Genomic DNA, 26,760 nt, shown 5'->3' on the forward strand with positions numbered 1-26,760 from the left:
AAAATGTAATTTTTTGTAAACTGTAATTCAGTTTCAGAGAAGAGATGTACGTTTTTGCAAAATGTACTTTTTGGAGAAAATAAGTACCTCTTATTCACAATGGTAATTACGTGTGAGGCAGAAGAAGAGGCCAAAAGCTGTGCCTATGCATTCTATTTTAGTTCATTAATGTGCTGTATGGTAACCAGTCCTATGCACCCCTGTGTGACACACAAAAGGGTGATGAATGCATATATGAGGATCAGTGCCTGCATGTGTAAACTTGGAGACGGGCCACTGTTTTCCTCTCACTAGGTTTATCTTCTACAAATATACGATCTTTAATGTGATTTACTGAAATGCATTTCAACAGGCACCTTGGCCACCGCTTGCCGGTTGGAGGTCTTTTCTTTAAGGCTCCTCAACCGCCTCTCTCCTGGGGCGAGGTGGCGGTGGGAGAATAAATGAGTGGGGCGCTGATGTTCAGCTGTTTCCTCCTCTTCCTCATGGTGTTAGTGCGGCTCGCCTCTTCTGTTGGTGGGTAAGCACTTTGCCGGGTGACAGCACCCATCCTTCACAGGGCCCTGCCATATGCCGTGCTGCTGTCAGAGGAGACGACTGCAGATGCTCCAGCTGCTCCCTCACTGCACACTGAGCAACACACACACATAACCAGCTCTCGGAGCAGGATAAAGAGGCAGAGGTGGGAGGAGTGGGGCGAGGGAGAAAGGATGCACATAGAGATTTGGGTTTGTGTGAAAAGGGGAAGACAAAAACAATCTTTCATTTCTGGAAAATGAGGTAAACATGTATTTATATTCTGTTTTTGCAGAACTGGGAGCAAAAGTGAAAAGGGCAAGGTGATTTTGATCATTTAGAAAAGGGGGTTGGAGACCTAATCAAAGAGATGGAAATACAAATGCTGATTGAGATGCTGTGACATAGCAAGAGAATGAGCAAACAGACTGCAAGCTTGATCCTTTTCTTGCAGTGGGATTTTTACTGTGATAGCTTGTTGGCACCCATTTCTGAGCCACAATGGATTCTTTAATTGATACTGCCTTTGCAACACTTTTGCACCAGCAACACATCAACAGGTCTTTTATATCCCATCAAAAGCCCTTTGCTTCTCCCAGAGTAAAGACGGCAGAAATTGAACAAACAGGCAACTTTTGCCTGCTTATTTATTTGTTTTCTTTGTCCAAACATTTCCTTCAAGCACTTTAGATCGGGCCTCAGAGTCTCAAAGCTATCACTTTACTGTCTGTGATCTTCCAGCAGAGAAAACAAAACTACTTAAAAAGAGACCCAAATGGCTGCTGCTCACAGACGGCATGCAGAGGCTCATGCTCACTGCCAGTGGTGATACTACTGAGTGTGTGTGTGTGTGGAAACTCTTTATCTGGAAGCCTGTGTCTGAGTGTGTATGTGTAAGAACAAGGTTGGCCAGCCACGACGCTCGTTCAGCAGCTTGACTTCAAACCATGCATGAAATATGCCTCTGTCTGTGCAGATTTACCTAAATACCTCTGTGTCAATGGCAGGCCGGCCCGCTTGTCTGTGGACTGAGCCATTGAAATGGACACAGCTGGGTCCCTGCAAACAGCCAACTGAAATGACTGCTCTGACACATGAATGGCTATATACAGTGGTGCGATAATGTGGGATTAAATTTGAGTAAAGAATCATGACAGTCTAGTTAAAGATTTCAGGTCTCAGCAAAAAACTAGTGTCACACAGTAAGTCGTTTATAGGGGACCTATCATTATTATTATTTTTTTTTGTAGGTTCATACTTGTATTTCGGGTTTCCACTAGAACATGTTTAGATGTTTTAATCTTCAAAAAAAAAACCTTTATTTTGCTCATACTGTCTGCACTGGAACACTTCACCCTCTGTCTGAGAAGACTCCATTTTAGCTCTCGTCTCTTTTAGCCCCCTCCTGAAAAAAGCCCACTTTGCTCTGATTGGCCAGCGTTTTTGGGTCTTCTGTTTCTCGGTATCTCGGTGTCTGTAAGCTTCCAGACTAAAATCCTCACAACCAGCCCATTTTCATCCTCGGGTGTCAAATATCGCAGCTTTGTAACGCCCCTTAAGCCCCGTTTCCACCGAGCAGTACAATATGGTACAGTTCAGTTCAGTTCGGTATGCTTTTTTTCTATTTCCACTGTGAAAAGTTGTGGATGGTACCAATGGACCCATCCATACCATCCAACCACCTAGCACACAGATCTTGTACTAAAAGGTGGAGCTGTGAACACTGCAGGCCGTTGATTGGTCAATAGCGGATGGTCACTCTACTCAGGGCTGAGTTGTGGCTGGTTTTGAGGCTCATGTAACCACTGTTCACACCATGGAGAGTTTTATACATTAGTTAAGTGTAACTGTAAAACGAAAGGATACTTTGCTGCCTCTCACAGCAGCAGGAGTCGGAGAAAAAGTAACTTAATTCACTGGGCGGACTGCCGGCGATTTTTAAGGTGGAACGTTAACTTGTAATGTTACACAATGCTGGAGGTGATGACATGAATCAGTCAACACACCTTGAATATGACAACTTTGACCGTTACTTTAGTTTTTATATGACATACACTTTTAGTAATGAGTGGATCTTCAAGCGTTTATATATATATATTCATTTCGACTGGGTTATGTGAACGGCATATATTCTAATCCTCACTTGCAGAAAAAAATCACTGTTGCGGAGCGCCGTGTCTGTGGGCAACATTAAACCCCCGAGTTTGCCCGAGAAGGACTAAATGCACAAACCCACTAATTTTAAATGTCCTGTAGAGAGACTGCAGCCTGTTTTATTTTGTCAAGAAAATGTCGATGTGCAGCCTCGTTCTGTGGATGATAAACGAGGTGCAGACTTCCATCTGTGTCACCGATAATGAGAAAATGCAGTGAGTGACAACAACCCCGCCCACATTTAAGGGTACTGTTTGCAGTGAAAATGCTAGGGTCTAGTTACCATGACTGAGGGTACTTTTGGTTCCAAAGGTACCTACCGAAAGTGTTTGGTGGAAACGGGGCTTTAGTGTGTGATATCGCCACCAAAGGCACACTTTGGCATCTTTATGATACTTACCAGGCTTTCACCTGGCTGACGTAGTAAAAAAATAAGTCTGCATAGGGTGGGAGGGAGAGGAGGTGGATGGGTCAAAGAAAACAAATCCGAGCTTTCGTCCAAGAGATGACGGTTCATGTCCTGTGTGAAACCAAAATCAATGTTTTTTGAATGTCACATCACACAATTTACATAAGGTCATCAAGCATGTATTTACACCACATTACAGTATGCGACAAATGTACCATTTTTAACTAACATGATCTTTTTTCTAAACCTAACCAAGTTATTGCCCAAATTTAACCGCAACCGTTTTGTAACATTAACAATGTGTTACGATGTGTTTCAGCTGTATGACACATTGATACACTAAAGGGCGACCTGGGAATGAGAATGGGTTGTCACAACCAGATATATTCCAGCATCCGAGAGTCTAGGAAAAATTAACAACATTGCCAACCAAGATGAAATGTTTTCCTGACAGCATGTAGCTACATGTCGTCAGTGTAGGTGAGGTAATGTAAACACTTACAGTAAGGTACCTAGAGCAGATGACCATATAAAAAAATCTGTCACGAGCTGATTTCAGCTTTTCTCAAAAGTAGAAAAAAATGTTGGAAACAGAGTATTCAGAACAGTCTGAAGCCTGAGGTTTTTGCTCACAGGGATTACCTCCATGTACATTCACCTCAATATTTGAAACTTTTGCCATGTTTTTTATGAACACCTAACATTGTAACTTTATTTATTTGACAGAAAATATGGAAAATCATAATAGTTCCCCTGTAAGATAAGGTCCTGGTTGATTTTATGTCACCGATGGTTAGTAGTGGTAACAGCAAGTTTAATACTAAAGGTTAACTTTAATATCAAAAGGAGAGAAAGTGGTGTATTAGTTACAATGTAACCAAAAAACTCACATTGTTTAAATAATGTAAATCAGTCAACAATGAGCCTTTTTTTCAATCACACCATGTGTCACCAGTGATCTGATTTCACACTGCACAAATCATGGGTAGTTTTCCGCACGGGTCCATGTCATTGGTTCGACAGCCCATTGGTTCCACATCCCATTAGTCCGACTGTCCGCGGTGCTGAACGGCTCGCGGCGGGCGTATGGTGCGCCGCGACCGGCTTGAGGCGGAGCAGGCTCACGGCTTATGTGTTTGTCACTTTCTTTTTCATTTTAACCCACACCATGATCTTTTCCTGACCCTAACCAAGTGGTTTTTGTGCCTAAACCTAACCAGACCTTAACCACAGGGCATCATGATGATTTCGGAACGGACTTCGGAACAATGAGTTTAATATGGTCGGAACAATGGGATGTTGGACCAATGGGCAGTTCCCTTCCACACAAACAGCAGGACAGAGTAAAGTTGGTTACCTTGCTGAGGAGACAGCAGGACAGAGTAAAGTTGGTTACCTTGCTGAGGAGCTGGAGGTGTGCAGCCTGCAGCTCCTCATCTAACAGCTCACTGTAGCTGCTTCTTCTTCTTACATCTGCAAACTTTAGTATTTTATTTGTTATGAGTGTTATGTGGTTTTTGTTATGGTTTTTGTTATGTTCAGTGATGTGGCGCTCTTTTCTTCTTCTTCTTCTCCAGCTCGGCGTCTGACGCTGCTCAGGCTATCTGCCCAGTTTTTCTTCTGTTTTCTCAAAAAACAAAACCACAAATACAAAGCACATCACATACTGTGCTGCAAAGAAAAGACCTACCAAACAGTATCTTGTTAGGACAAAGACTGTAAAAGCGTCTTATAGGTTGAATAAGGTTCTTGAAATACAATTAAAACCAGCTTGGATGAAATAAATAGCCTGTAATTAAAGAACGTTCCAGCTATTGTCTTCAGGAGAGTGAGTGCAGTGTTTATTTTTGACTTTTATTTAATAGCGTTGGGATTTGGGGCTATGTTTGTTTAATGGTGTCGGGAACAAATCAGATTCTGCTATTATTCTCAGTTTTAATCAGTTCAGTCACCTTTTGCAGCTGCCAGAGGGCGGCTAACTCTGAATCCTGTATCAGAGTCTCCTGACTGAAATATCCTGTCATTGCTCTGAGTGTTTCTGATTTTCGTGAGCAATAACATCCAAAAGTGGGTGGAGAGGATGAATAAGAAAGGCAGAGGGAGAAAGAGAGCTGCAGAGTGGGTCTGTGACATGGAGCCTGTTTACTCTGGCTGGTAGGAGAGTGGAGGGCGAGCCATGCATTATAAAAAGCTGATGATGAGCTTTGTGCTCGCAGGGTTCAGAGGACAAGTTAAAGGATCACAGATCAATTAAGCCGTTGTAGATATATGTATGTTGAGTGTGCATTAATGTGATTTTAATGAAAATAGTGGAGTTACTGGTCACTTTATCTTTTGTCTGATTCATCAGGTAAAGACCCACCTTGTTAAAAAATTATTTAACTGCTGGGGAGATGGTCTTTTCATAGAACTAGGCTGTCTATTAGGGGTGGGCGATATAACTACTATGTGCGATATATCAATACATTTTCAAGCAAGATATAAATTTAGACAACACTGTTTATATCGATACAGGGTCAAGTTGCCTTACATGACGAATACCAGTGTTCATCTCTCCTCTGTTCACACGCTACACAAAGCTCCGCTCCACTCACCCGCTCATAAGTTCTTCAGCAGCACTTTTCAGAGCTGAAGCCTGACGTGCCCCTCCCCAGAAAGGTAACTACACGTCATGGCGACACAGACCTCCTGTAAGTGGAAACAAAGTTTTTATCTACTTAAATTTCACAGTTAAGACAATAAAGCCTCCACAAAATAGCATTTTAAGTCTTGTGTGTGATTTTTCTTAGCTTCATATACGTAGAGGAAATCTCCGCTATTAGCTAGGCTAATTTAGAAAATGTAAAATGCCATAGGCTTGTGCTAATAACGTTAGCATGTTATATTTGTTTGGAAAACATGTTTAGTATATCACAGTTGTTTTGTCGTCTAACCCTGTTAGTTGTAATGGAATCCAATTTTGTAGCATTAACGTTACCTTTGTGAAATGTTGTTGTCCCTGGCTTCATATGAGTAGAGGAAAGTCTGTTAGCTTAATTTATACAATGTAAAATGCCATAGGTTTGTGCTAATAACGTTAGCATGTTGTATTTGTGGGGAAAATGTGTCCAGCAAAAGACAAGTGCTTTATCTGTGAATGCTGCGAGTTAAAATTAAGCCGATTAGTGTACTTGTGTAAAGTTTAGTTGATTCAAAACATACCTCAAACACACATTAAACATGATGTGTGTCTGAGGTAAACTTTCCAGCACTTCACAGAAACCCTGCCGTCAACTAGTGTTTTGGAGGTGTAACTGTTGTGCAGCTGCATATTTTCACAGGGGAAAAAAATCCCTATCTCTGCATTTTATTTTGATCACAGTCTGTTTTTAAAAAACTGCTTGTGACATCTCAAATGTGGCTTTGACTTGCAACTGAAAACATGTAGCCCATTTCGTAGAAAATATCGAGATATAAATTCTGTATGGCCAGTCAGCCTGTAAATACCGAGATAGGAATTTTTGTCCATATCACCCAGCTCTACTGTCTATGCAGTAGAAAGCAAATCATTTTGACATTGATGCTACATGACCAGAGGAATTTAGAGGGTTGATGCAATTGCTTTTGCTCAAGAAGTAGAAAATCTTCAACAACCAGAATGCACTGCACTAATAATAAATAAATAATAATAATAATAATAATAATTAACGTTGCACAGGTGGGGATGTAATGCGAGCTTGTTCGTTTTGACACAGGAAACAATATGCCGTCAAAATGATAATAAACAATCTTGGATTACGTTCGATTGTTTCCTACATGGCCGTCTGGGCACAAACTTTCTCATTTTGCAGTTGAACAGTGCACTAAAATATGTTCCTGAAAACATTCAAGGTGAGAAATAGGCAACACAGTAAGAGAATTTTGGTTCATATTTTATCAGCACTGCTTAGTTTTACCATTTGATCTTTTTTCAGCCTCCATTTTAACTAAACAGGAAACAGTATGGTGTTCACAAATTCTTATATTACAGCCAAACAGTGCACTAAAATATATTTCAGAAGACAATTTAGGTGAGAAATAAGCAATACAGTGACATAATCTTGGTTTATATTTGAATAGCACTTCTTAGTTTTACAGTTTGATCTGAGTTTACCACAGTTAATTTACACATACTACAACATTGTTATGATACAAAGCTGGTTGAAAACCAGCAAAGTATCCCTTTAAGTCTGTCTTATTCAGTTTGTGATAAAATATGTGAAGTGCAGTATTTTCCTCAAACATTTGATTCAGGTTGAGTTGCAATCAAAATTCCATTAAAAACATGATGAAGTCCATGATGAAGCCATGATACAGTACATTACTGCACACCCTCTGCTGTTCCTTCTCTGTAAAAGGAAATTATATTACTTTGTTGCGTTTTGTTCCTCCCAAGCAGCAACATCATACAGACTAATAAGGCGTTTGATTTGAAAACACAGTCAGGTTTAATACAATTAATTCAGTGAAACATTTTTCATGTGCTATCAATGCTCAGAGTGTACAATCTTTACCTAGCGGAATGGGAGCGCTGCAGTTGCATTGATTTACACAGCCGGAAATAAAAACTGAAAGTTAAGTGTGGAGTAAAATAGTCTAGTGATAACCTGTCAACAACAAAGTATAACTCACATCACATTAGCCCCGATACTGAGACAGCCAAAACTAAATGAGAGACAAGTAGTAATTTCACCAAAACATTGTGAGCCACAGGAGATAATGAATAGCAGAGAGTGAATTTCAAAATAAAATATTGACAGTGAGCCGCAGCAGGTGCACGATGGAATTAAATATGTTGAGCTAATCTTGGTATCAGTTTTTATTATTGAAACATGGGGTGCAATTACACTGGGCTGTTATCACTCTAATTATAAACAATTAAAATACAGCTACCATTCTGGCAATAGCTGTTTGCCAACCTGGCAGCCATTACTGAAACTTACTGTCGGACCCTGCCTCTGCCAACAGAACTGGGCAGGGTTTTCTCCCCTCATTCTGTCAGTTTGTGTTTATTCGGTAGAAAGAATGTCTCAAAAAATGTTTTAAATTAAACACAAGTCTGTGAAAAGATGGGTCATCTGTCACAAAAACACATATAACTCCTGTATAGATTCTGGCAAGATCATTACACATTGTGCTTGCCTGTCAGCAGCTCTCCATTATTCCCCCACTATGACAGGTGCTTGTTTCCATGTTAGTTGTAACTAACGCATATAATAAGGATGGGGATATAATTGCAACCTTAGCATGCTTTAAAGTTGCTTAAATTCGAACACCATTTGTTGACAGTCATGAAAATGTGCAGTAGGGGCGTTTGAAACAGTATGACATGTGGGGCCGGCATATCATGACAGCTGCATACAGCTAGTATGAGACACACTCAAGCTGAGTGCTGTTTAGTTACCCATGAAGTCAGCAGTGATATGAATCAGAGTACAAGGGAGCCTGCCCAAAATCAGGTCAGTAAAACTATGAATGTGCAAATTCAAATAAAGTTCATGCAAATTATCTCATGCTAATGTCACAGCATGAGAGAAATTAGTCCCCAAAAAGAAAAGCACTTACATGCAGATATCCTTTTTAGAATTTTACAGCTGCACCAAGTGTTGTATGTCATATGAGGGTGTGTGAAGTTTTATGAGGTATGAATGAGTCCACGTGTCCGTTTGTATGATCTCTGCCCATGTTTACATGTTTCAGAATGGATGTGACTGAATAGATTAAAATGAGACTTGGGAGGTAAAAGAACAAGTTTTCCATAACTTAATGAATTTCATTTGATTTGGCTTTTTTTTTTCTTTTTCAAACTATTTCACGCATGGCAAAACACTGTAAATCCATAAACAAACACATAAACAGGCAGAAAAAGATTGATGCATTATGAATAAATCATCTGGGTACCGAAACTCAATATTAACTCTGCGTTGCCTGGAGGGTTGAGAGGGAGCTTACGACAGATCCATCTTGATGTCTGAGGAGCTAACTGGGAGGCGAGCGCTTTAGTAAGTACTTATCCTGGGAACTTAATTACCAAAACAAATGATGATTGTGGTGATATAGCAGCTATGATTCTTCATTACTGTTATTCTTTACCTAAGGTTGTAAACAGAGTGTGTTTCTCTCATCATCATCATCATAATTATCACCACTGGGGAATGAATAAAAGTCAGTCGGGTGGTCAGTCCCACATTTTGCTAAGATATTTTCCACACTGCCGGCTGGATTACAGTGACATTTTTCAAGGATTTTTATAGCCCCTACTGGATGATTCTGAATGACCTTGGTGAGCCCAAAACTTTAGCCTGGCGTCAACATCAGGTCAGAACTCGCTCTTGATTTACACTTGTATGCATTAACTAGTATCTTAAAGCAATGACTGAATTTTGATGAAATTTGCTGCAGATATGTCCTCACAGGAAAAGCTCTTTTGTTTTTAGTGATCCTTTTTACATTCCTGCACTGTCAAGCCAAAATTTCACTGGGACAAGAATTACCATATTATCTAATGACAAGATTGATTATAAAATTTACATTGCACATCCAGTGACATAATGTTAAAACATATGGTTCATATGACATCTTACATTCAGTGCCCCTGCTGGTGACATGACGTGAAGTGACGCGACGTGACGCGACGTGACGTGACGTGACGTGACGTGACGTGACGTGACGTGACGTGACGTGACATGACGGGGTGTGACAGGACGCGTCGTGACGGGACGGGATGTGACATACGTACTTAAAAATAACTTAACATTGACTTTCAGTTTCACACAGGACATAAAACCCGGTTTCCTGGGTCAAAGTCCTGTGTTAGTTTGACCTGTCCATCAGCCCTGACCACCTCCCTACTAGGGCTACACCTAACAATTATTTTCATTATCGATTAATGGGCCCATTTTTTGGCCCCTCTATTATATGAATAATCTTTTTTTCAATAAAATGTCAGAAAATAGTGAAACATGCCTTTTGTCATCTCCCAGAGCCCATGGTGAGGTTTTCAAATCATATGGGTTTTTTTTCGGACCAACCATCTGAAATCTGAGGCTATTCAGTTTATTATAATGTATGACAAAGAAGAGTGTTAAATTCACCCATCTAAGGAGCATGAAAACCAGAATCAATTATTTGATTGTCAGAATAATGGCTAATTAATTTTCCCTTCACTTGACTAATTAATTAATCAACTAATTGTTGCAGCTGTATTCTATACGAGTAGTATACGAGTTTGGCTTAGCGCATTGCTTTTCTTTGGTATAAGCATGAACAGTAAATGAGAACAGCCTGAGTGTTGAACAACCAGGTGGACAAACTGCTACTTGATGATAATGACAGGGCAACAGGGCATGAACAAAATAAGTTGATACTTTTAGGATGTATTTTTACTTTTTAGCCATGCTAGTGACATGCCCTATGGAGGGCCATGTCTGTCAGTCCACCACTTTGGTCCAGACTGAAATCTCTCAACACCTGTCAAATTGTCATTGACATTAAACTTTGTACAAATATTCGTGGCCCTCTGAGGATGAATCCTACTGACTTTGGTGATCCCCTGACTTTTCCTCCAGAGCCACCAGCAGGTTGACATTTTTTTTAAGTGAAATGTTTGACAGCTTGTGGGTAAATTCCTATGAAATTCAGTACAGACATTTTGTGGCTTCATGATCAAATACCTGTTAAACTAATGACATTCCCATCAGCCTCAGCTGTACTCTATGTTGAGCGCCAATTAGCAAATCTTAGCATGCTATCATGCTAAATTAAGATATAGAACATTTAAAACATACTTGGCCTGATCCTACAGCCTCACAGAGCTGCTAGCATGGCTGTAGACGCTTGTAGGAACTTGTTGTATTATCTAAAATAGAAATTGTGATATAGGCCGTTCATATAAATTCATATCATAAGCTAACATTCTATTCTGTTAATACAAATGCCGCCAAACCAGCTACATCCCTGTCCAATCCTCCAGGATGAGGGGGAGTGTTTGAAGGAGGAAGAGGAGGAGGTTGACAATGACTGAAGATGACAGCTTATGGCGTGAAGACTTTCAGGGCAGCCAGTGTGTCTAAATAACCAGGTGCTGCGATTTAGTTTCTGCCTGGTTAAACAGTGGAATAATTGGTCAAGTTAGCCAGTAATTAGACCGGCTCTGCCACGCTGCGTCTGAGAGCCCAGCGACGGCTCCGCCATGCTAATTGGGCTATTTATACCGAAACGCATTGACCAGGCTCGCTGGCTTCCCTTCCAATTCGCTTTTCAGCACTTGTTTATTTTTTCAGTGTGTACTCAGGACACAGCGCTGGGCTCGCTGCCCTCCTCCTCCTCTCCTAAAGCCATTTTTCATTCCAACTGCTGACTGAACTTCTGTCCTCGGCCCTCTGTCTCTTTGTCCGTCTGTCTGCCTCTCTCCTCTGTTTTTTGTTGTTTTTCTCCCTTTCCTTTCCTACACACAGCAGCTCCCTTTCTAGCAAGCCTTCTGTATTGCTAATCAGTGTTTTATGAATGCCATAGTCTGTGAGCGGGACTGCCTCTTCCTCATGTGAATGTATGTGTGTGCATGTGAATTCCTATGTGAGTGTGAGGAGATGGATGCACGTCAGTCAGTCAGACCTGCATCCCCCTGGAGTGTGATTAATAGAGCCAGCTGTGGAAACCAGACTGTCTCACACACACACACACACACACACACACACACACACACACACACACACACACACACACCGTGAATGCTCTTCCCTTCAGAAAAGTCACATTTTCTTCTCACTGTGTCCCTGTCATTTCTCTGCCAGGAATGAGCTGCTACTTATGAGAGGCCATCTCCAACTGTAGATCCCACCAATAGCTCACACACACACACACCCATCCCCACCTCCCTTTACGTGTGATGGCCTCTCTATTCTCTTCTTGGTATCTCTGCATCTGTATTCTCCCTGCCTTTTATTATCCCTATATCTCCTCCTCTCTCTTCTCCTTTTTCTCACTCTCTTCTTCTGTTTTATTATCTTTCCTGCTGTCTCTCTTTTTCTCTGTCTTTCTGTCCCCTTCAGGCTAACTCTCAAACCTCCATCAGGAGCAAACAAGGCTCCTTGACATTCAATTTCCTGCTTGCCACGCACTTGTCTATTGTATGTGCTTCTCCTCCTTTTCTAGGACTCTTTTTGTGTGAGTTGAATAGGTGGATGGATGTGCTTTTGGACGAATAGGTGGGCAGATGGACGGCTGGGGATGGATGGGGAGGGATGTTTTTTTTGTGGGGTTTTGGGTGTCAGCCTCCCTGAAGCTTTAACAGCAAGGTCACTTTGTGGGGATTTTCAGCCTTTTTCATGAAAACGGTATACTGAGTGTATTCAGGAGCTGTCAGCAATGAAAACAGAGAACCAAGATTATCCTTAGGTTTTTTTTTCTCCTTATCTCTGATCAGACAGTGAAAATTGTGCAGAATTTAAAAACAAACAAACAATGAAACAGTGTAATATATCAACATCTTGAGATTTAATTTTGTAATAAACTGTCCCCTGTATGACACAGTGGTATTTGAGGCAAACTTAAAAAAACACTTTAAATTGATTGGGGACATTATATAAACACACAAGTGTATATTAAAGAATACTATTCATCGTGTGACATCTTTACATTGACACTATCATAATTACATACTAGATGTTTTGTGTTGTTATAGTTTTAATAATATTAATGTAGTTACATTATCAGGAAAGAAAATACAGCAGAAATAAAGCACATTATCCAGCAATATTTTACTGGAGGCTTATTACACTTTTGACAGACTGACATTTTGACAGATTTTTAATAATTTAACAGTTATAATTAATGTTCCTGTACAGTCGTGGCTACAGTCATATGCTCCTTAACAAGCCTACTTAATCAGCCACATTAGAGTAGTACTGGTTACACTCATTTGAAACATTTTAAAGCTACAGTTCCTAACTTTTATAAAAAAACAACAACTTTTTGCCATGTTTGCTTCAACTATCACTGTATACATATGGAAGTACATGTACATGAGACAGATGATCATTTTCCTCTGCCTCTTCAAATTGCTTATTTGAACTAAAACAAGCAGTCAGAGCTGAAGAGTCTCTAATGCAGCAGTCAGTCATGTCAATTGCTGCTCGTGAACTGCGGTCAAACTATAGGGAGCACTGATCAAATATGAATCAAAATTCTGTTTTGCATTGCCAATTTCTTGCCTCAGATGTTTTCAGAAACATATTTAAGTGTACTGTAGCTGTAAAATGGGAACGTTGGTTTGATTAGTGGGTGGTGCTTCGTTTGACTGTGTCCAGTATGACAGCTGGGTTACAAACTTCCTCATTTTATAGCAAATGCCATAAAAAGGACTAGCATGAGGAGGAGGGACATGACACACTATCTATCCCTTATGATACCGTGTATATCTGTGTGTATGTAGTGACAGTTTAAGCAAATATGACAAAGTTATTTTCATAAAAGTTACCAACTATAGCGTTAATGATCACCTTAACGCTCCTCAATGAAGAAATGCAGGATGATTTAAAAGTACCATTGGATTGTTTTATGGCTGTCAAATATTTCAAGTTTATCTCACATTACGAAAAGTTACTTTCTTCAATCAGTTTGATATGTCAAATATATGGGTGTAACGATCCATCGATCTGGAACGATATATCGATTAAATGATTAACGATCCAGTGTCATCGATGCAAAGTGTAAACATTGATCTATATCGTCATCTTTAGGATACGCTTTTGTTGGCGTCAAAAAGCAGCAGGCAGATGACAAACAGCCAAGAGAAAGATGATGAGGATAATTATATTTACTCTGGAATAAATAAGAAGTGTGGAAATATTTTGGATTTCGGGGAAAATGAACGTCAACAGACAGAGCACATGGCGTGTGCAAACAATGATGTTACAAGATAAAACACATCTCGTTCTGCTAACTCCTGACTACAGCAACATTAGCTGCTTTGTTTTAACAATGTTTGGCTGAAAAAACGTGCATGCAGGTTAAAATTCAACCATACTGTTGTGTTAGGAGATACAGTGACTTAAACCAACAATGAGTGACAAAAATAATAATGTTACATCTAATTTGTTAAGTCATGAGTAGAGGAAAAAAGTAAAAAAAAAAAAAAAAAAAAAAGGCTGATTTATGCAATGTAAACATGCTTAAGCTAATAATGGGTGACTAGCAAAAAAAAAAAAATGTTTTGTCTCTGAACCTTGACAGTTATTACTGAGCTCAGTTTGATTCTCTTGTGAAACGATGTAGTTGTTAATCCATGTTTTATAGCTGCTATAGCTGGGAGGAGTTTGCCTTCAGGGCTTTAAGCCAGATAGCCCTGAAGTTTTAGGAAACATGATGGTTTGGGTTAAGATGAAAAGATTTGTTCCAGAAAGGGCTTTTTGTCAGGAAGCCCTGAAGGGTAACTTATCCAATGTGCTGTTTTGTGTCTGTTAGTGTAGTCACTGTAATGTAAACTTTACTGCACTTAAGTGGTTACAGTAATCTACATTATTTATGTGTTGTTTTTATCTTTTATGGCCAAAAGCATAAAAGAAAGGGGTGGCAGCTTCTTTTGTAAGTGACTGTGTTAAATGGGCTGATAATAATGTTTCATATCGATCGCAGACCCCTAAATCGCATCCAATCGAAATCATATCAATGCAGAATTTGTAATCTCGTCAAATATCATATCGTTGTCAGAAGACTCAATAAAATATTGTATCGTGATGAAACTGGTGATTTACACTTCTAGTCAAATACTTACTTAATAACTTACTGCCCTTTATTCCTACTGGTCTGTGGAGCAGCAGCAAAGATTCTCCATTCCTTGTCTTTTTAGGGCAAACTTTTGAGAAGTACCCAGGGAGAATTGTTAGACATGATTTCCAGTTGTATATTTTTTTCATTTGTAAAACATCATCCGCATTGATTCACTGCTTTCACTGTACTGCAAACAAGAGTTTGGCTTGAATTTGAACACTGTAAATTGATATTTCTAAACCTGATCAGTTTTAAATTAATATCCATACCTTATTTATAAAGACAGAAATGACAAGGTAAAAGTGTCAACTGGGTGACTAATAGCAGCAAGTCACTGTCAGCAGTGTACACCAGACTGATTTATATTGTGATTATGTAACGATACTTGCCTGTATTAATATAGAAAATATAATAGAAATATAGTGTAGTAAAACAGTGTCAGATATTAACATACTATAGTATAATATAGCTCTGTATAACACAGTACGGGATATAAGATGAAGTATAAAGTGAAATGTAGTACAGTATAGTATAGTATAGTATGAATAAATGTTGAATAACATTTAGCAAAATATAGCATTTAATATATAGTGCTCACTTGTCTTCTCCTCTAACGTTGCTCAGAACACAGTTGTGCAACTTTTAATATTTACAATGAACCAGAGTCTTTTCAACTCAGACAGTTATTGTTTGAATAAGAGTTTTATTTCCATTCAAGAAATGGAGGCACTCCAACAGACCATCTTCTACATTGTTACTACATAAATATCTTCAGGAACCTTGAGTACAACCCTGCACATTTCAGTGTACTATCAGTGCTAACCATGGAGGACCACTCTAGAATTTCTTTCACCAGAAATTACTGTAATGCTTTTACCTGTAACTAACTTACCACATAATTAAATAATTAACTAACTGTTTTCCAAGCAGGGCCGTGGGTAACTCACTGGTATTTGATTAGATGGCACAGCAAGCAGGTGAAAAACTGCAAGTCAGTCAACCCAGGCTGTCGGAAATTACTTAGTAATTAGTGTGGGTGTGTGAGAATGTGTGTGTCTGTTTCTGCTCATGAGCCTTCACGTGTGTGTGTGTGTGTGTGTGTGTGTGTGTGTGTGTGTGTGTGTGTGTGTGTTTGCGGTGAGTCCTGTTGAGAGATAAATGAGTCTGGTTGACATTGTCTGGAACAGGTGGTGAAGTCAGCAGGGAAGACATACAGACAACCCTCATGCACACACACATCACACACACACACGCTCACACACACACACATACAATTTGACTTCAATGCCGATTTTCCGGCTTGTTTGAAAGCATGGCCGATCAGATCGGATGAAGAGGGAAGAATACGTTGTCTTTGAATAGCCTGCATATTGAGTGTGTGATGTATTGATTACAGAGGCAGAGAACCGACGTTAATCATTCACAGCATGTTTTATTACCTGATTTATTTTCTTTTCATGAGCAATGCATGCTATTTATTTGCCTCTTTGTAAACCAGTGAGTGGGTTAAAGGAGCAGCTCACTCTAAAATTAAAACCTTGTGTGTGTTATATGTGTGTGTGCAGACCAGGTAAAGAAGCAAATTGAATTTTACATTTACTTGTGTGTTTTTTAGGTGAGTGTGGTGCAGGACTCTGTGAACATCTCAGGCCAGAACACAATGAACATGGTTAAGGTTCCTGACTGCAGGCTGGCCGAGGAGCTTGGAGATCTGTGGGAAAACTCGAGATTCACTGACTGCTCCCTGTGTGTCGCCGGGCAGAAATTCCAGGCGCACAAAGCCATCCTGGCAGGTGAGAATATCCTCTTCAATTCATTGCATCTGGAAAAAAGTGATGGATAAAAACCTATAGTTTGCACTCAGGCGGTAAAAACTTTGTGGAGTCAGGCAGTGGTGTTCGACTTCCGATTTTATGATGTCTATGAGAAGAGAATACCAATGATCAAGTTCAGCAGATGATGTATATAGGAGAACATTAAAGATTTTCATCATTCAAGTCTAAATTCTTAAAGATGGAGCTGCACACAGACTACCACACAGACAATTATGTCATAAACATACATGAATACTGGCGTTTATATGCATTTTATACATCAGAGTTAGACTGGTATATTGTAATATGTTAGACTAAACATAAACCTTTAATATAGCAGCAAACAACTATTTGCTATGTAAAGTTATACATACTCCATTTATATTGGAGTAGTGGTGTCCTGAACAGAGAATGAAGTATGGCTACATCTGTGTGTGTTGTAACTCAAGCTTCTCTGTCTGATGTTGTGGTAGCCAGTCCAGCCCTGCATACGTGCTAGTGCATGTGAGTCCCTGTGTGTGTATCCCACTGGCTAGCTGAGTGCCACCAACAGTTACTGCTGCTAATGTCGACCGCACCCACTTTGGGGGAACTGAAACATAATGCCCATCCTCAGGTTCCCCCTTAGTTAACACTGTTGGCTCTGTAAGCACTGTTTTTTGTTGTTGTTAGCACTGTTCGCACTGTAAGCTGCTAGCTGCTAGCTGCTGGCTCAGCTATCTCCATTTTGAGAGCCATGTACAGACAATCCCAGCTGAGACGCTGAATCAAAGTGCTGTTGTGAAAAATATTGAGTTACTGATACATATCAGGCAGCACGGTGGAGTAGTGGTAAGCACTGTCACCTCACAGCAAGAAGGTTCCTGGTACAATCCTGTGAGGGAGTCCTTCTGTATGGAGTTTGCATGCTCTCCCCATGTCAGCGTGGGTTTTCTCTGGGTACTCCAGCTTCCTCCTACAGTCCAAAGACATGCAGGTTATCTGGTGACTCTAAATTGCCCGTAGGTGTGAATGTGAGTGTGAATGGTTGTCTGTCTGTGTGTGTCAGCCCTACTGTAGTCTGATGACTTGTCCAGGGTGTACCCTGCCTCTCACCCAATGCCAGCTGGGATAGGCTCCAGCCCCCCCTCGACCCTCAAGAGGATAAGCGGTTACGAAAATGGATGGATGATACATATCAATTCTGAGTTTTTGAAATGGTTTCAACACACATATTTTTGCAGTATCAATAGGATATATTTAACTTTATTAATCCCCAAGGGGAAACTGGTTTGCCACCGTAGACAAAGACGTACACAATATGTCAACAAAGACAAAGACACAATATTCACAATACGTCATTTACACAATAGATAACACCAGGCAGAGTCATTGATGGGAAGTATGCCGACAATAACAGCGTCAGTAATTGCAACATACACTTAATAAATACTGTAGCTAGTAAAACAAAGGCATTGCATCAGTATTCTTCATTAAAACTTCCTAACTGCTGCAGGAACAAATCATGTCCTGAACCTTTCAGTGAAGCATTTTGGCACCAGGAGTCAGATGCTCCTGCCACAGTATTGGTGCCACAGTACGAGCTGCGCTTTCTCACTCTCTCTTATTATTGTGTTTTAATGTTTACTGCAGTCATTCTGTTGTCCTCTGCTGCTAATAAGGAAAAGAGAAGCCGTCATGTTATAGCCTTGTTCAATTTATCTCTTTGTGAAAATGTAAATTTAATGCCCTCAATGTCAGTTTTTCCCACTTGTATAGAAAATGGTGTTGAATATCAATATTTTTCAAGGTATTGTAGGGAAGTCAGAAATTCCAGTATCTAGTATCACTAAGTAATTGATATTCTCTGGATGTCAGGTACAGCTCATTGAACTTTAGTCATTTTCATTGTTTATTATTATGTCATTCTTTTTTAGATGATTGATCAAACCTTTTGTTTATAAAATGTCAGAAAACAGTACAAACTGCCAACTCATAATTTCCAAAAAAGTCTTTAGATTGCTGGTTTTGTGCCAAACCTAATTGTATAAAACTATTAAGAGCAGCAAATTCTCAAATTTGAGAAGCTAGAACCAGCAAATGTTAAGACTTAAGGTAATAAGTTATCAAAATTGGTGTTTGTGGATTGATTAATAGTTTTAAGATTAGATACCTTCCAAACTAATATATGTGGTGAAGTTAATGTTTGTCATTACCCAGGGTTTCACTTCAGAGTTTTGGATTCGGTCTAAATGCTGCTTCAGATGCTTCTCCACTGTGACAGGAATTAAATTCCGGGGGAAATACTTCATCAAATTTTTAATTTCAATGAATAATTTTTGTTTGCCACAGGGGTGGTTACATTTGAATACATTGAATATCCATACAAACTATACAAGGCTCCAAAGCTTACTGGCACTTCTAGCACCTGTCTGCCTTCATAGAGTCCTCACACAGACCACACCCTGTTATGTTCACGCTCACACAAACACACATGGCGTACAGTGAACCACTTGTTGGCACTTTAATGACAGACAGCGTCAGATAGTGAAAGGTTTGAGGAAACTGGTGAACTGTGTGTCTCTGTGGAGAGAAGGAGAGGCTGTTCATTATTGGATTTGTTGAAATGTGTGTGTGAGGAGCCATTTTAATTATGTGCTGCTGTGGTTTGGGGTCTTCCCCTCTCTCTCTCTCTCCGTCTCTCCCTCTTCTCCTCTCCCTCTCTCTCTCTCTCTCTCTCTCTCTGCTCTACTTGGTCCAGATGACGTCCCTCCTCCTCGTTATTCCCCCTCTCGGCCGTTCCCGTGACAACTCTCCCGGCCGTTAATCGCCGTGGAGACGGACAGAGAGGGATCAAACGAAGGAGGGAGAGCAACTCAAATTGGCTCCACATTGGCCATGTGATCTTTAAACCACCACTCTGGTCCTCTCTCGGTGTCTCTTACCTTCTCTTTCTTTTCTGTTTCTACATCCTTCTTACCTTTTCTCAATATTCCCTCTTTCACTTTCATGTTTGTCCTTTTCATGCTCTCTCTTGCCTCTTTCTCTCCTCACTGTTGCCCTCCTCCTTTCATCGTTCCTCTCTCCTGCCTCTCTTGCTCTCTTTTTTCTGTGTTCACATCCCTTCATTGCTTGTCTTCCTTTCAGTCTCCTTTATCTTTTTCTCTCCTCTCAAATCTCGCTCAGTTCCCTTTACTCCCCGTTTCTGTCTACTCTCCTCTCCCCCTGACTTCCCCTCTCCTCTCCCGCCGTTCACTTTCTATGAGTCTCTCTCTTTTTCTCTCTCTCCGTCTCTCTCTCGCCCGCCCCTTCTCTTTGTTGCTGCAGTATGAGCTCACCAGTATTGAGCTGCACCAGACAGACTTACTGTAGGTTTGTCCCCATAGTCCTACCTGCCCATGCACTGCTAAGTTTCAGTGGTCCAGAATGCAGTTGTTAATACATGACTTTTCTAAGTTGCTGACTTAGGGGACAAAAAGATTGGCAGCAACATGTTCCTGTCTCTGACATAGAGTCTGACTCTTGCAAAATATAATTGTAGGCAACTGCAAAGAACCAAAAATCCACTGCATGTTGAGTTGTCTTGAACTTAGCACTTCTAGATATCATATAACCTGGATAACTGAGACAAACAAAGTCCCTTTTTAGTTCTAAAGTCATGTAGATTTATTTCCAAGCGCAGCAGCATTTCAACGGCTGGTATTGTTTTCACTTTGTGAGTTTGTGTGTGTGTGTGTCATCATGTCAGATGTGGTCCTGATGGCACCTATTGTAGCGGGAACTACCACAGAATCTGTTCTGAGTATTTTGCCAGGTGTTTTTATGTCTGTCTGTACACAGATATTGTCACTGCTGTAGATTGCAACTGTGCAAGATGCAGCCACAAACCTTGACGTGTGTAGTTGATATCACAATAGAGGCCAAGTTCGAAGATTGTCGAGCAAAGGGACTGGAAGTAGGAGGGTAGGAAGTAGGGAAGGGGCCATTGCACCCCCCACTTAATGCCCCCGGCCCATGTTCTTTTTATGTCACAGATCGCTGTGTTGTGATCCCATCGCAGGATGGTTTGTCGTATTTTTCAAAGGCAAAATTTTGGAGAAGTTTGTTTTTTCATCAACTGTCTTAAACCTTAAGTTGTTTGGCCAGCTTTCCTTGCCTCTTGTGTAAACAAAACAAATTAGCTCTGAAGAAATAGCAGAGAAGTATATGAAAGTGTTTTTTTTTTTACTTCTGTTTCACTGATGCCTGAAACACCCATGAGAGTCAAATAGTTAGTTATAATATAGATGTGACTTTTAAGCTTCTTCAACTTTAATCTTCCCACTGCTTCATTAGCCTGCTCCCCATGACCCTGACTGGAAAAAAAAAATGATTTTGAAGCAAGCTCTGTCACATCTATGACTGGATTTTTAAGATTAAAAAAGAGAATTAGGATTTTTCCTACCCAGAAATACCTTGACAATGTAATAGATTTACCTGAAAACATAAATGAAAAAAGCTTGTTTTGTTTCTTAAAATTAAAGGAAGAGTCCACCCCGAAATCAAAAGTACATATTTCATCTTACCTGTACCTAGTAGGGGTGGGGACAAATCGATACAGCATAGTATCTCAATATTTTGCGTGCTGATACAGGGACACCAAGGGCCAATCCCAATTCTCATCCCTTAACCTTACCCCTTGGTTTCAAGTGCACTCGCCAGATAGATTTTTTGCATGCTTATTTGAGAAAATAGTACTTACAATTGTGCGATGGCTTTCTCATGTAGGCTGCCATCTTCCTGGAAAACTCGCCTGGCTGCATAGTTTCGCAATGCAGCCTGGGAAATTCAATATTTCCCTCAGTTGAGATGGGTTCGTAAGTGTGCATCGCACAGTCCTTCAAATTAAGTGGGGATTTTCAGGGCTGAAAAGCACTTCCCAAAAGTTTGGGACACCCTAGCCCTTCGTGGGAACGCGCAAAAACAAGGGCTAGGGCCAATTTTGGGGAAGTGTGAGTATTAATCTTTTATTATATATATTTTTCATTTTTGCAAATACACATTTTAATACAACTTTTGGTACAAGAATAAGAATAATAAAGAATAATAATCAATTGCTTTTTTGGTCCACAAGATGATGCTGAGATCAGTAGAGATCTCAGTCAGTGGCATTGGGCAGGAAGTTCATCAAAACAAAGATGGTGGCACCAGAGAAAGAAATCAGAAATGCGCCATCTGCATTTAAATTAAACATCTGGATTTATTTTGGATTTAACACGGAAAGAAAGAAGGACTTAGATATGGCACATGCAGTTTGTAAGCAGTGTCATATGAGAATAAAATACTCTGGGAATACTACAAATATAAAGGCTCACTTCAGACTCCACCATCCAGAGATAGCGTTAGCTGCTGACAGTCAAGCAAACCCTTAAACCTCTGAGCTGAAAAATCAACCAACACTGGACACACTTAGCTTGACATAACTACCATCCAGCTCTGAGAGAAGATAACACAACCCATCACCTACGTCACGTGCAATGATCTGCGTCCATACAGCGTTGTTGAATACAAAGGCCTTTGTTACATGTTAAAAACACTGTAACCCTGATATGTGACTTTGTCCCACCATTTTTTCACCGACACAGCCATACCCAAGCTCTCCAGAAAAACGCAGCATAAAGTTAAGGAATCTTTTGAGTACAGCAGGAAGGGTGGCATTAACTTGTGACGCCTGGACTTCAGAGTCAGTGGATTCATTTGTGTCTAATACAGCACATTATCTCACAGTGGACTGGCGACTGCTATCTCACGTTCGCCAAACTAGAGCAGTACACAAAAGTCACACCAGAGCAAACATTGCAGACCTTCTACAAAATGCAGCACAAGAATGGGGAATTGCCGACAAAACCCTTGACGTTGTAAGAGACAACGCTTCTATCATGGGTGTTGTCATTCCGTTAGCGAGATACCTGCATGGGAAGTGTTTTGCTCACACACTTAATCTGGCTTCGCAGAGGGCGTTAAATCAGCCAGCAGTTCAGCTTGTCAGGTGTATGCAGCATTTCTGACAGGTTTTATGATGGTGTTGGTTAGTCTCGCTGCTTTGCATCACATTTTGCTGCAATAAAAATGATTCAAGTCAGATGAACAGACTGAAAACTTTATCTTGTGAGGTAGAGCTGATGTTGACAAAGTTTTCCTTTGGGGAAATAATCGCAGTATATTTTGTCGTAAATACTCAGCATATCGTGATACATTTAATATTACAAAAAAATTGTATCGTGACCGAAATATATTGATAATATGGTATCGTGGGTCTTCTGGTGATTCCCAACCCTAGTACCTACATGAAACTGCTCTGTGATTATCTTCAGCACCACAAGCTGAGTGCCATCTAGTTTCATTATATCCAAGAGAAGCCAGATATTCCTACGGCAGATATCTCCAACACTCAGCAACTCACACCAAAACAACCTGGACTGATAAAGAGCACGACAGGCAAGAGTAAAAATATGTATTTTTGATTTTAGGGGTGAACTGTCCCTTTAAGGTTGTGTGATTACCAGGAGGTTTTGTTTCTCAGTTTTGAAAGCTGAATGCTGAGCGGTCTGATGTTTGTTGAGCTGATGATTTGAGTTGCTACTGAAGCAGCAGGTGCTGACCTTATAACTACCAGGTCCCATTGTGAACTTATTCATTGCATGTTTTACTGATATCATCAGTATCATACTTATTTGCGGCTTGTGCAGAGTTGATGGATGGCACCATGTTTCCAAATGAGTAATTAAATGGGTAGCTAGCTCAGAGGTTGATAACTCATTATTAAGTGGTTAAATTAGCATATCACTGACTTTGACACACACTCAATAATGTGTTGAAACATTTGTTAAATTTTAATGACTAGTTAATTAAGCATTCATTAGTGAACAGTAATGTAAAGAGTTACCCAGTGAGCACATAATCAAACAAAGTGAACCATATAAGAAGAGGACAACTCCAGTTGATATGTCACTGTTAGTAAAAGGCGTAGAGGCTAAAGGTCTTTCCTTAATAGACACTTTTCTCTCTCCGCTGTTAAACAATCAAACAATAATTGAGTTCAGGCGCCGACTCTGTCTGCGAGGTTCAGCCTGTGCCGAAACTAACCCATGTCACGGCTGTGATGGTAAGAGAGAGAAAATACAGTGTCGTCGCCTTGAGCAGAACTGCAGAGACAAGATGTGGTGATTATTTTAAGCATGCAGAATTATCATACAGCAGTGATTTCGAGTAACAGAAGTGGGACTGATTTATGTAATTTGAAGTGCTGTGGTTGGATCAGACTGTTAGCACTGCCAGTCTGTGCTGAAGATTAAACATAACCCCCTCCAGCTGGGGTCGTGTCTGGAGTAGTAAGAGAGAAAACACACTGTTCAGCGAGTTATTGGTCACCTCACCTGTTTAGTGATGGACACACAAACACTAAAATCATCCATGTGTCCTTTTCCATATAAATAGCTCAAGTACTATGAGGTCACAAGGTTCTGTTATTTAACTGTTTTTAAAAAGTGTGGCAAAATCTGATTTAAGAAAAAAAGATAGAAAGAAAAAGATAAGTATATTATGAAATCTGGTTGAAAACTGGATTATGAAAATAGCATTTTCATTGCAAACAGTCTGTTTAACTATTTTCTTTTACTTTGAGGGACTTAATCAGCAGCTCTTTTGCATTTTGACTCCACTTTAATGGAAGTATAGTCTGAACTGTCCTTGCCACGAGAGGATTTGTAGACTGTGCTGAACAGTGTCCTCTTACAGCAAGAGACGGAGCAAATTTTGGATTTGACATAAAAGCTGGGAAAAAACAACTTAAAACATCTCTGCTCCTTTTAAAAACTTTATGTATTTTTTATTATTTAAATAAGCCTTAGCCAGTCCTCTATGCTAGCATGGTAGAATAGTCTGTGCTGAGCGGCAGCAGGCGACCATGTTATCAAAACAGGAAGACAGACCTTAATTAAAGCATATTGTATCAAACAAGCTTCATTGAAGTCAGTCTATCAGTATTAGAATGTGGCTAAACACACCTGAGAGGTCGTCATGAGTCTGTCAGCAGGACGGAGCTGCAGTCGACTTTTTCCACATGATGCTTCTACTGCTGTCACTGCTGCCAATCATCCACCTCGCTCTCTTCTGGCCCTGTGGCAGGCTGTTAACGGATATCAGAGACCTCAACATGCATCAACATTACACACAATAACAAACCTTCCCCTCTCTCTCTCTCTCTGTCTGTCTTGTGTTTCTCTGTCTGTCTCAGCTCGCTCGCCGGTGTTCAGTGCCATGTTTGAGCACGAGATGGAAGAGAGTAAGAAGGTGAGTCGAGCACTTGACTCTCTTGTTCCTGCTCCCTCGGTGGCGAGCCGAATGTCTAAATTCTAATCTTTCTCTCCGTTGCGTCAGGAAATGTTCACCTCTCAAAACATCTAAGTGTGTCTGCACATGTTCCTTCATGTCTTCTCAACTGCATCTCTATTATCTGGTGCCTTTAAAGCCAACATGTGAAGAATTTTTATGTGACTGTAGCACCTTTGAAATGATTCTGGAGGCCTGTGATTTTGGTTGTAGACAAAATGAGACAATAGCAGTGAAACAACAGTCTGTTGCTCTCAGCATAATCATCCTAGTATTTCGAGGATGGAATTGTGGCAGGAGGAGGGTGTTGGTGGTCTGCCATGGTTTTTTTCTTTGGACCAAAGTTGGACATTTTCAGATTCAACACTAGAGCTTCCAACTACTGCATATTTGAGGCTGATACAGATATCAATAATTAAGAGTTGAAAATCTGAACAAATCAAACAAGATATTGCACAATATTTGTTTTTGAATGTTAGTACATAATATAAATATGTCAGACATGTATCACTTAAATGTAGTTATTCAACAGTTGTGACCACGATATACGCAGCTGCACATTTTACACTGAAAATAAACTTGTCAGTGCTCTCTGGTGCACATACTGTGTTGGGCACCATTGTTTCTATGTTACATTTAATATATTTTGTTACATCACTATCCACCACTCATCATTATTGCAGAGTCTTGTTAACGCACATGATTTTGCCAAGTAGGACATGCGCCTGGATCAACATCCCACATCGCATAAACTAGAATATTAGGGAGTTAGCTTACTAACTAGATATGCTATGCTAATAAGTAAGCTTGCTGATAAACTAGAATATTAGCAAGTTAGCTTGCTTACTAGGTATGCTATGCTAACAAGTAAGATTGCTGATAGACTAGAATATTAGCAAGTTAGCTTGCTAACTAGGTATTCTATGCTAACAAGTAAGCTTGCTGATAGACTAGAATATTAGCAAGTTAGCTTGCTAACTAGGTATACTATGCTAACAAGTAAGCTTGCTGATAGACTAGAATATTAGCGAGTTAACTTGCTAACTAGGTATGCTATGCTAATGAGCAAATTTGCTGATAGACTCAAATATTAGCAAGTCAACTTGCTAACTAGGTAGGCTATGCTAATGAGCAAATTTGCTGATAGACTACAATATGAGCGAGTTAGCTTGCTATCTAGGTATGCTATGCTAACAAGTAAGTTTGCTGATAGACTAGAATATTAGCAAGTTAGCTTGCTAACAAGGTATGCTATGCTAACAAGTAAGCTTGCTGATAAACTAGAATATTAGCGAGTTAGCTTGCTAACTAGGTATGCTATGCTAACAAGTAAGCTTGCAAATAGGCTAAAATATTGTTCATTGACATAAAGACCTCTAGTTTCGCAGACCAATTGGGTGTGGCCAGGCAGATTTTGCAAGTTTGGCACAACGTGCGCCCTGGCGCAGCTACTCCTCTTTCCCACCTCCATCCCTCCTACCTGTGCAAGTCGGAAAGAGGGAGGAGAGAAGGCGTGGAGTGGGTTTTACACACATCACACCAATCAAACGAGCCCCTCTCCTCACCCTTAAATGCGCCGCGCGAAGGCGTAATGAGAGTTTACTCAATTCGCCATGGCAGAAGAGAGCAGCAGCGTCAGACGGCCAAACTTCTCCCAGGAGGAAACTGATGTTTTGGTCCGGGAGGTCCAAGCTCGCAGTGTCTGAATATACGGAACTGCGAGCAGACCTC

The 26,760-nt window shown here is 40.3% G+C and overlaps 1 protein-coding gene across 1 annotated transcript in view; it reads left to right on the top strand.

The window, feature by feature from the left end:
• spop (speckle type BTB/POZ protein) overlaps positions 1–26,760 on the top strand; it is a 111,207-nt gene that overhangs the window by 71,932 nt on the left and 12,515 nt on the right. Inside the window, exons 7-8 of the mRNA XM_050068954.1 lie at positions 16,482–16,659; positions 24,935–24,990. Of these exons, the coding sequence (XP_049924911.1) occupies positions 16,482–16,659; positions 24,935–24,990 (234 nt within the window). The remainder of the gene's footprint in view (positions 1–16,481; positions 16,660–24,934; positions 24,991–26,760) is intronic.

Source organism: Epinephelus moara, chromosome 18, assembly GCF_006386435.1.
Source record: "Epinephelus moara isolate mb chromosome 18, YSFRI_EMoa_1.0, whole genome shotgun sequence".
NCBI lineage: Eukaryota > Metazoa > Chordata > Actinopteri > Perciformes > Serranidae > Epinephelus > Epinephelus moara.